The following is a 12,347-nucleotide window of genomic DNA, read 5'->3' as shown; positions in this document are numbered from 1 at the left end:
CAAACGTCCATTGCTCCAAAGTTCCGAGCAGCAAAGAGGAACTGTGGAACCGTGATTGGTTTGACTCGCGGGATTCGAGAACTGTGGAACTGTGATTGTTTTGAATCGCTGCAGGAAATGACGTTGTGGCCACGCCTCCTTCCATCCATAGTATGCGAAAAATCGCTGTAATTCAAGAGGTCAAGGTCTCACCGGTTCTTTGTCCAAATATATATAAGGAGGGGGTGTCCCCCTGGCTTCGCCAGACGGCGGCGCCTTCCTCATGGGTGGATCCCACTGAATTGTTCCCCGAACCATCGAAGACCCTTGGATGGAGATGGGCCTTGTAAGTAATTAACTTCATTTAATTGGCTTATGTAGTTCAAAGTAATTCATTGTAAGTTTCTTACTATATCTCTCAAGCAAAGCCAGAGTTTGTGGGCGTACTGTGTTTAATAATTAATTAAGACTTACCACAGTTTTTTCAACGAGAAATAAATTCCAATCGGTTTATGACAAAATAAAGATACAGTATGTGAATAGCGTAGGTGAAAATAAGATTCAATAACGTTCTGAAATTTCTTGATCATGTCATAGGATAAAAAACACTAAAAAAATAAAAGAATAAAAAAGCAGACTCGACAATTTGATACGGATCCTGTTAAGAAAATTGGTATCTGCAAAATTTGGACGGATGGCTTTGAAACACATACTTTTGCCTTCTCTCAAAGAAAAAGTTAGTCTGTAGACTCACATCATTTTATCTTACGAAGGAAAGACGGAAGACGATTATTACAATCATACTACCCTGTTTCTCTTGAAGTCGCCAATCGTTATTTTTATATCCACGGCAGACTGTATTTTTTGTTTAATTATTAAACTGAAAATTTTGCTTCTTTTTTTACTGTCTCACGTATTGGATAGTTTAGTACAGCAACGAATAGTTTTTGGATGTTAATGACGTTTTGAATCGTCGTTTATTGTTAATTGGATCTCTTCCCAAGAACGCTGGTGTAGCGTGGAGGTTTGACCAAATATTTTGGCCAGTTAGAATATTTCAATTGAGCATAATACCTTGCGTTGATTATTCTGAAGGTACTTTCCTTTGCGGTGATTTCGTAGTATAGTTCCGGATTCTCTAAGGATGTATTTTTAACAGTAATCTTAGCATCATATGGATCTTTAAACCATAATTGATGTTGCATGATAATTGGTATCATGGTTATGAAAAGGTTAATGACTTAAAATTTTGCATGGCGACTTTTAAGTCTTTGGCAGTGTTCCTGATTGGGCGACCATTTTTATTCTAGTGCAGAATCCGATGGAAGAATCATTCAAAGTTCCTAATCTATCCCAACCCTGATAGAAACAAGAGGCAGGGAACACAGAAGCAGGGAGTGAATTCTAGAGCGTGAAGCAGTATGGATGTACAGGGCAAGTGAGAGCTTGCAAAAAAAAAAAAAGAAAAAAAAAAAAATGTATTACGAAATTCAAAAAGTTGACACTACCTCTGTTGTTTGATTTCCGGACTTCATTGCGCCCCATGGGCACTTACCCAGATCGCTGTGGTGTGTTGTAAGTTTCAGTAACGGTTCCTGGTATTTGTTAACCTTCCGCTGAGCTTCTCTCTCGTCCGATCTAAGTGGTGGTATGAGTGTAAACTTTCATGGCTGTGTTTGCAAAGGTTCATAATCAGGATCCCGTTTTGCGATGTATGACGTGGCCTTCCTTGTATGTACCAGGACGGGGTTCCATTGCATTTCTTGATATGCTCGACTTAGCCAAATAAAGTAGAATTTACGTTTTTATTTTTATCCTTTTCTTTCTATTCTTACTTTCATAAGGTTATATTTTTATTTTCAGGGCTGCATAGTAATGTTTCAGGTAATGTTTTTTGAGGAATGGAATGAAATCCAATCAAGCAATATCGTTTGCTTGTTGTTTATCATTAAGGGAAATGAGGACATTGTCAGTGACAGCCATTTGTTAATGATGAAGTTTGCTGGTAATCGCGGATTATATCAAAGGCCATGCAGTTATCGTTTATGGGTTGTAGGACCTAGTCAATGACGTCCATGTTCATAATGCATGATATTGATAATGATATTTTCTTTCAAAGACACACATCCATGGCCATGGAGTAAAGGCCCCATTCTAAGAAAATTAGGACATGGTCACTTGCACTCCTGCTAATGACTTTGGAGTTAGTATCAGGCGATTGACTTTATCTGGTTTGGAAGGTTTAAGGGAATTCATTCTAACAAACACACACAACTGTATGTACGTATGTAGACAAGGTTGCGAGATCCTATGGTGCTGCTACCGGGATAATGTGTGTATGCATGTGTATATATACATATATACAGATGGTGTGTGTGTATGTATGTATGTATGTATGTATGTATGCATGCATGCATGTATATTGTATATATTATAATAATCCACATATCTATTAATACCCTACTCCCACATGAGTAAGTGACAAAAATTCATAATTACCAATGTATATATGCATGCATCCATACATACATATACTGCATCACATACAATATTTAATATATATTATATATATATAATATATATATATATATTTATAGATATATATATAATATATATATATATATATATATATATATATATATATATGGGGTGTGTGTGTATGCATGATGTATGTATGTCTGCATGCATGCATTCATGTATTGTATATATAATAAGCCACATATCTCTATTAATACCCAATTCACGCATGAGTAAGTGACAAAAATTCATAATTGCCAAACAGTTATCATGTGAGATGGGTTAGTATCGATTCTAAGTACAGAACATGAATTCGACAGGAATATGTAAAGCAAAATCAACATCAGCTTAAATCTCTTTTGATGGTTCAATGATCGTAGTGATTTGTCCATCGTTGTTTCCAAACCAGGCAGTGGTTCGAATCTTGTCGTTGACGATGTGTGTCTTTGAAAGAAAAAATCATTATCAATATCATGCATTATGAACATGGACGTCATTGACTAGGTACTCCTACAACCCATAAACGATAACTGCATGGCCTTTGATATAATCCGTGATTACCAGAAACTTCATCATTAACAAATGGCTGTCGCTGACAACGTCCAAATTTCCATCAATGATAAACAACACGCAAATTCAATTCAATTCCTCAGGAGTGTAAGTTATTCTGTTGGACAATAAACTATATTTATAGCTTATTATTTTTTTAAATGTAAAAAAGTCTCGCGTGTTCAAGAAGTTAAGAGGGCATTGTGGCTATTACAATTGCATATGTATCTGATAAAAACGTGACCAGTAGATTCTACACACCCACACACACACACACACACACACACACACACACACACACACATATATACTATAATATATATATATATATATATATATATATATATATATATATATATATATATATATATATATATATGTCAGTCGCAAACCGTTTTCCTTCCTGTTGATAAACATTCAGGTACAATTTTCGAGACCCTGGTCAAGAGGGGTTCAAAGGGTTTTTTGTTTTTTAAGGACATTTCCCCAAATGAGATCGAATTCGTCTCTCTCTATTGTTCTCCGTAGGGGGATAACGCCGTCAGTGCACCTCACGTGATGCACTGCAGGCATTACTTAGGGTTCTTTGCAGCGTCCCTTCGGCCCTTTGCTGCAACCCTTTTCATTCTTTTTGCTGTATCTCCATTCATATTCTTTCTTGCGTCTAACTTTCCACCCTCTTCCAACAATTGGTTCATAGTGCAAGGGTTTCCTCCCGTTACATCTTTGTAACCTTTTACTCTCAATTTTCCTCATAGGTCCCAGCGCTGGGCCTTCGGCCTAAATTATCTTCCATTCTCTCTCTGTTGCGCGCACGTGTAAGTATTTGTGTAGATGTAAACTGCGAGCTATTAAAAGCTCAAGGACTGACACTTGAGTGTCTGAATCAATGCAAAAACACATCCTCCCGCGGTGTCGGTGAAAGTGACTTGAGATGAGGATGATGACCGAAAACGGAAAACAGTAAATTTCAGAAATTCCCCAAAAGTTATCGTTAGAAATCTAGTCGTTACAGACTCTAGAATGATTATTCCGGTGACCAGACGCAATGAGCATCCTATCCGCGCTCCTCCGCATGTCTCCCGACCGTGAAAGTATCATTTATGACACACTAAATTTGCGGGAAAAGTTGCCAAGACTTCTGAAAGATGGTTATTGTGAATTTGAAGGGTCCTTGGCTGCTGGAATTTATCGTCTGTTTAACTTTCATTTGAATCGACGAATGATTCTGGCTTTGTTTAAGATTTGATTTATGACGCGTGGTTCGTTCTGTCATCTTTATTAAGTATAGTGGTATGTAACAAAAGCGGTCTGTTATGATTAGGTTTGTTTTGTTTATTTTCATTATATTTTTTTATATCTGTTTATTTTTTATTTGATTTGTTGCGTTTGTTGTTATTAGAAAAGTAGTAACATGTGGAAAATGAATTCAAGAGATATGGACCAGACATCTTAGCCCAGTGTTTCCAACCTTTTCTAATTCTCGCACCCCCCGCCCCCCCCCCCCTTATTGAATGGCACATCCTCTGCGCCCCCCCCCCCCCCTTTCCTTAAATACTGTAATTTGCTTGCATAGTCGGAACATGTCAATAATTCACAATATTATATATATATGATATAATATATATATATATATATATAATATATATATATATATATATATTTATATATTAATTCCTTAATATAGAATTTGAAAAAGTTTATATATTTAGACAACTAAATTTCATATTTACATCTGAAATATTTTCTCAGTATTTTGAAATTCTGAATTCCATCATAATTAATAGTTTTCAGATAAAATTATCACCATCATCAAGTATGGCCCCTATCCCCCGGGCAACCCAACCCTCTTGCCCCCCAGCCAACCCCCCCCCCCCACCAAGGGGGCGCGCCCCACAGGTTGGAAACCACTGTCTTAGCTGTTTTTTTTATCACGGTGCCAAGCAATATGGAAAAGGGAACGGGACTGATAGAGTAGTATACAATATCTGAACACCAAATGCAGGAGAGACGCAGACTGGACAACAATAAACAGTAGATGAGTTACGACATGAAAGATTTAAATCAAACCAGTGGATTATGAGTATTATAGTGTGATGTTCACCAACAAATGAACGCCCTGAAGAAATAGAGAAAGACTAGAAGTACAGATTGCTATAGAGGAAATACCAGAAAGAGATATGAGGAACTGTTGGTATGAATGACAAAAGCTGGTAGGAATAATGAAATTTGGTGGATGCAATGGGCAAGGAAGGCCTGAGGGAGACTGCAAATAATCTTGCGATGGGAGGCACTCTTTTCCAACCTCAGGACATCCAGGAATACTCTTGGAGACTATAGATAGAGCCACAGAAACCGAATAGACCACTTAGCCGTTAATCAAGAGAGAGAATGGACGACGAGGAATGTAGGGAAAAAATTTCGGTAGTGGCTACCAACTTCTTGCCACACTTTCTCAGACTGGAAAACTAAAGAAAATAGAATAACAATTTAAACCTTGCTCAATTTAGAAGACCTAGAGATATCATCTTCATATTGAGGCATGGGTTTGAATCTAGCGACCTCACGCAAAAAAAACTTATTTTTGAAGTAAAATTATAGCTTGTTCATTTGTTAAAGCCACCGTCTTCAAAAGGGATAAGGCTATTAAATTGTGTTGTGGAAGTATTCTGCACAATGATGGATGCATCCTTAGTCCGACAGTAAAGTATGAATGAGACATTTTACCATTATTCTTTTATTGGCAACCAATCCTTATTAGGGAAAACGGTTTAATGTTGGAAAGTAATTATATTATATATATATATATATATAATATACATATAGATATATATATATATATATATATATATATTATATCACGACGAAACAGGATAGCCAGAAGCCGCAGTAACATAGCAGACATTATAGTTTTCTTAGAATAATAACAGAGGCACAGCCGAGCTTTCGGGAATACATGACTTTTCCATCATCTGGGTCACTTACCTATAGAATGACACAAGAATTTAAAAGATAAAGAGAAACAGTAAGAAAACTATATTACATGACTATATCTAAAAGTTTTAAATTGAACTTTTCTAGAAACCCCAACTCAACCACTTTTATGTAATATATATATATATATATATATATATATATATATATATATATATATATATATATATGTATATATATATATATATATATATATATATATATATATATATATATGCGTGTGTCTATGTGCATGTATGTATGTACATACACCAACACAAACACATAGTGTATATGTGTGTGTATGTATGTATGCATATGTGCGTGCACCCCGTAACAGTATATAACGCAATATATATTTTAAGAGATACCGTTAGCAAATTTTCCTTTTATTTAACGTTCGAAACAGCCAAAGAAGTTGAGCTTCCAAGGACAGGAACAAAATAAAGGTCAAGTTTCAACCGTATAGACAAATACTTATGAATTATCACTGCATGTCCAATTGCCGTCATTACCCTAAGGAAAATTACAGTCGTTGATGGTCATTTTCAATCTGGCTTGGGAGGGAGACTAATTTATAGTGAGTCACAATCGTTGGGGTGGTAGTTGTCGGTGCATACAATTCAAACGATATTTTTCATGGCGAAAAATGTTTATATTTACGGTTCTTTAGTAGCGTTCTTTGTTTTTATGAAAATACAAAGATAACAAATTACTTGCATTTCCAGATTTTAATACACAAAAGATCCGCGTTGCAAAGAAAATGATGGCGGCGTTACAGTCGTTCCGCAAATGATAATTTTCACACCCGAGTGTCTTTATTCGCGCGCAACGCACCCACCCGACAAGGGAGGGAGTCTCAGTCTTGGTCGTTGGCTGTCGGCGGTGCTCCTTCTTCAGGGCGTCATGGGGCTCTCGTAACACCTTGGCCAGGGCCTTGAGTCCCCTAACATGTATAAAATGATGCAAGGAGATTTTCAACAATCTTATTTCGATTTTGCCACTCGCGCTGAGGGTGGCGTCCCCAGCGCCTTCGCGTTTGCGTGAGAAGTTTACTAAACATGACGGTAAGTGGCAAGTTTTGTTTACAGTGACGCGCTTTAGATCTTGTTTCTGTGGTCTGTTAATCGTATGAGGAGTGCTTGTGTCATTTACCTACTGATTTGAAAATTAGCTGCTGGTGGATTTATAGTGTATTTATATTCATGTCTTTCAAAGGATTAATTTTTACCGGATATATCAGTTATAAAGTGCTGAATACATGTGAAAATTGTTGAATGGTGTCATGATAATAATGATGATTAATCTCCTTAAAGCAACATACAGTTCATGGAATACTGTAGTGAATTCTTTATTTGCATTAGTTCTAGTGTAAATTACATTAATTCAGTGAGTGTATATGAGAAATGTGTATGTTTGTGCTACTACACTTACGAGCCTTAGGTCGTAAATACATTAGTAGCACACTGTAAAGGCATATGTATTTAAGGCGCGCGTTTGCGCCACATACATACATACACAAATATGTATGTATACACAAACACACATGTATATGTGTGTATATGCATGTAGGTATGTATACACAAACACGCACATGTGTATATATGTATGTATGTATACACAAACACATACGTATATGTAGCCATTTATATAATTCGTTATCAATCCTCTTTAATTTCCTTGTTACAATACAGGTAGCCTTAACCCCAACCATCATTTAACCCGTAAACATGACTGTAGAGGCTATTCGCTATGGCATTCTTTACGAAAGAGTGATTGTTTCGGGAGTAATTTTTGACAGAAGATAACAAGATACCTTGAACGAAAACTGGGTTCGTTCGTCTCGTTGGCTGCGCGGAGCAAGGACGGACTTTCAGGGTCGCTGAATCTCGAAAATCTACGTAGATTGGGTGTTGTTGATTCCTTCTCTTGGAACGTTGACTAAACTGATATATGTCTGGACACGAATGATTTTGCAGATATTTTTACATTTTTCCTTTGTGATGTACTTTTGTATTGTATTATATGATTTTATACATATGTGCACACGCATACACTGACACGTACACACACATATACATACATACATATATGTATAGATATATATATATATATATATATATATATATATATATATATATGTGTGTGTGTGTGTGTGTGTGTGTGTGTGTATATATACATATATACGTAGATATTTATATATATATTTTTCATATATATACAAATTATACATACATACGTACACACACACACACACACACACATATATATATATATATATATATAAGATATATATATATATATATATATATATAGATATATATGAAGACGTGGGGGTTTCAGTTTTACCCCAAATGATCATGTGTGAGACAGAAGGAAAACACCACATCGAAGAGGAAGGAAGAAACATGGACCCGTGTGTGTGTTGGCTATATAAAAGTTCATTCCTACGGTGCTGGGCCACTGCAAACGGAAGCAGTGAATTATGTACCTGATATTCAGCAGTCCGTGGTGTGTTGCAGCCAGGAAAGATAAGCTCACGGGGCTACCAACACTTTCTCTCTCTCTCTCTCTCTCTCTCTCTCTCTCTCTGTGTGTGTGTGTGTGTTTGTGTGGAAGCCTCGTGAGCTTGTCTTTCCTTGCAGCAACATGCCACTATCTGCTGAATAGGTACTTAATTCATTGCTTTGGTTTTCAGTCGTCCACTGCATTTTCAGGGAATGGACACCAAAGCCATTAGCCACCAACACACACCTCTTACCCACATACACACACACACACGGGTGCATGTTTCTCCCTCTTTAAGGTGGTGTTTTTCTTGTTCTCACTTGGTCGTTTAGGGTGAAATTGCAACCCCCATGTCTTTACCTCGCTCTGGCCGTGACCTGCTACAGTCTATTAACTTACCTGAATACGATGGTTCTGTTATGGATTGTGACCACAGAACTTTATCGGCTATTTGTATTGAACTCAGACGCTTTCCACAAGTGAGGCTGTTGACTCATCCACTAGAAAGAAGAAATGACTGAAAAAATAGGTGGTTTTCTCTCTCTCTCTCTCTCTCTCTCTCTCTCTCTCTTACCCACTATCCGCGTCACGCAGTTTGCTGTGTTGATATCGGTGACCCTTGTTTTGTGACACGCATATGTCATTTTAAAATCAGTCAGTCAGTATCCCTTTAATATTAGTTACAGTTAGAAATGTCACTAATAACTGCAAGTCTTTCTCAAACTCATTAGTAGATACTTAACAGCATTTTCGAGCATAATAAAATCTATATGCACAAAAATACTGTCAGATTTTTACAAATTTTTAAGATAAGACTAGTGCCCTTGAACTTTATTTTATCATCTTGACCTTCAATAACCAATTTGACCTTGAACTTGACCCTTGAAAGCTACTTCTTAATTATACCGATGTGTTACTGTTAACCCTAAGTACTTTTCCATGACCTTGACTTGTTACTTTTGACACAATTCTGACTTATTACTTTTGTCTAAACTATGACTTTGACAGTGACCATCACTTACCACTTTGAACTTCATCTTGATTAGTTACTTTGAATAAATGAATCATTTCAGTGTTTACAGTTACTTGTGGAATTGTTATTCATATTTCATGATTGGTTTCACTTACACCATTGCAAAGTTTGCAATGTAATTTTTATATTAAAGAATATTCTGCGGCCTTTCAAAAGATAGTTTACGTATTTATTTTTATATACACATTGTATTAGACGAAACTCAGTCATCATACATGGAACAAATTTTAAAGTATTTGAATTTTGTGCCTTTCAGCAACTACTACTCCTGTTCTTGACGTTGGTAGTTAGCAGTCATGCTGAAGTTCTCTCATCAAGAACTGCCAGAGGCCGTCCTACTGTTTCCAGTGTCCTCCATGGTGGAAGAAACCTACAGCCACAACCTGCCGCCTCTAATATTCGTGAGGATCTTAGCGAGCAACAAGACAACATAGCTGAACCAACTCTGTTCAGACATGAGGTGGCAAATATCTCACCTAAAGATAAAGACCTTGATGACAAACATTCTTCTCACAAAACGTCTGGATTAAATTCAGAGAAGCAAATTAACTCCTTGCAGCCTGTGCCCATAAGCGTGCCTTTATTGCTTCAGTCACCAAACAGTGAATATTTTCTTCCTCCACACGGCACTGTGATATCTGTTAGTAATCCTTTTCCTTTTAGACATAATAATAATAATAATAATCATGCCCCATCTGTTCCTCCAAGTAATTCTGTGTCTTCTGTATCATCATTATATGCTGCGCCTGATGTCGGCTTACCACTTGTGGGGTATTCATCATCTTATGGTCAGACTCTTCAACAAGGTCTGCCCATTGCTCCTGTGTCTGTAATTAATCACGCGCCTGCTGGTATTCCAGATAAATCTCATACAGGAGTCACTTCATCATATGAGCATCCTCCCCATGTAGATTACTCCATATCCTCCACACCTCATCCTATTTCTATTTCACACCCTGTGTCTTCTGTACCAGCCTATGGTACACCTGCAGTTGGTGGGCCACATATTGAACAATCGTCTTATGGTCAGCCCTCTCACAGCCTTGAGCATTCTGTCTCATCTCCACCCGTGTCTCTATCCGTTCCTGAAGTCGGGATATCAGGTTTGTATGGCACTCCTGATGCAGGGTTATCACATCCCGAGTTCCCATCTGTATCACCATCATATGGTCAACCTCAGTCTGTATTCATATTTAACCCTGTTGCTAGTAAGTCAAGTTTGTATGGTTCTCATAGTGCTAATGTACCACATAATGGGCTTTCAGTTTTATCATTTGGAGAGCCTACAGTCTCTGAAAATCCCATTTCTTCTGTATCCATATCTAACCCTATTTCTAGTATTTCAGGGCTATATGGCACTCCCAGTGCCAGTGTACCACATAATGGGGTTTCGTCATCATATGCAGAACCTACCTTCACTGAGAAACCCATTTCTTCTGTACATAATCCTGGCCCCGGTATTTCGAACCTCTACAGTATTCCAGAAGCCGGTACATCAAATAAGGAGCTTGCATCATCATCTTATGGTCAGGTTCCCTTTTCTGGTAGCCCTGTTTCTCATGCATCCATAAGCAAACCTGTTCCATCTGTGCCTAGCGAGTACAAGTCCTCTGGTGTGGGAATTTCTCAGTCTAGGTTTTCCTCCTCTTTCGATCAGCCGCAGATCAGCAGCTACGCAGATCCCCTTGTTGGAAGTTTTGTGACCACACCAAGTAGTTCTTACCTGCCTCCAGATATAGGAGCATCTGGAAGCGTTGTCAGTCCTGTTTCTCTGCCAATTCAAGATAGCAAAAACCTTCATTTGACTGCTTTGAACAGTCGCTCTTCCGCCACAGCAATCCGACTTGATCCACCTGATATAAACCTTTCACCCACAAATTACCTGACTTATGCCCCTTCATATCCGGTAGGTGTCAAGGCCAGTACGAAAACTCCAGCTGCGCAATCGCAGCCTGCCAAATCTCATTATCATTCACAGGATGAGTTTGGACGGTACGCCTTCGGCTACAATACCGGCGACTCGTCTCGTGACGAGACCCGTGATGCGTACGGACATGTCCGTGGTAGTTATAGTTACGTGGATGCAAATGGTGAAGTCCAGATTCAACATTACGTAGCTGATGACAAAGGTTTCCGTGTAACGGGGACTAACCTACCTGTGCATGCGACGGATAAGAACTAGGTACCAACTATAAATATATTTTGTTATAATTGCCTTATGTTATCTCTCCTCGAATGGATATACCGAAATATATGAATATTACCCTTCATTATTAGTATTTATACTCCCGGCTTTAAGATCTTGGTCGTTATAATATTAAACTTCTAAAGTTTGTGATGAATTTTATAGGAGACAAAATAAAAATGGTTATCTCAAAATAATATGAAACCTGGAATTAGAATGACATTGATTCATATATGCATATATATATATATATATATATATATATATATATATATATATATATATATATAATTATATATATATATATTTATATATATATAAAAAATATATATATCTATATCTATATATATATGTATATATATATATATATATATATATATATATAATATATATATATATATATATATATATATAATTTACTATTATTCGGGCGGATGATTTTGGTTAAGCTGGCTACATACAAGCAGGAGAGGCCTGATGTGAAACTTTGAATTCGCTCCTTCCAACAAAGACTAAGTGCCAATGCAAGTAACTGTAATGTTGTATCACAAATAGCTTATAGAAAATTTACCAAGCAACGAAAAAAAAAATTTTTTCCTTTAT

General features: G+C 37.1%; 1 protein-coding gene across 2 annotated transcripts; it reads left to right on the top strand.

The window, feature by feature from the left end:
- The first annotated feature begins 246 nt into the window (after positions 1–246).
- LOC135213616 (uncharacterized) lies at positions 247–11,974 on the top strand. Of its 2 annotated transcripts, none has more exons than XM_064247640.1 (2): positions 247–325; positions 9,816–11,974. In XM_064247640.1, exons 1-2 carry the CDS (start codon positions 311–313, stop codon positions 11,739–11,741), a joined length of 1,941 nt encoding a protein of 646 aa, XP_064103710.1. In that variant the 5' UTR covers positions 247–310; the 3' UTR covers positions 11,742–11,974. The 2 variants fall into 2 exon arrangements, with proteins under 2 accessions (XP_064103710.1, XP_064103711.1); XM_064247641.1 differs by lacking the exon at positions 247–325 and adding an exon at positions 6,857–7,085 and having other exon boundaries at positions 9,816–11,973.
- The last annotated feature ends 373 nt before the right edge of the window (positions 11,975–12,347 follow it).

Source organism: Macrobrachium nipponense, chromosome 43 (genome assembly GCF_015104395.2).
Source record: "Macrobrachium nipponense isolate FS-2020 chromosome 43, ASM1510439v2, whole genome shotgun sequence".
Classification (NCBI taxonomy): Eukaryota; Metazoa; Arthropoda; class Malacostraca; order Decapoda; family Palaemonidae; genus Macrobrachium; species Macrobrachium nipponense.
The sequence above is the reverse complement of the archived record's forward strand: the minus strand, read 5'-3'. Positions and strand labels throughout refer to the sequence as shown.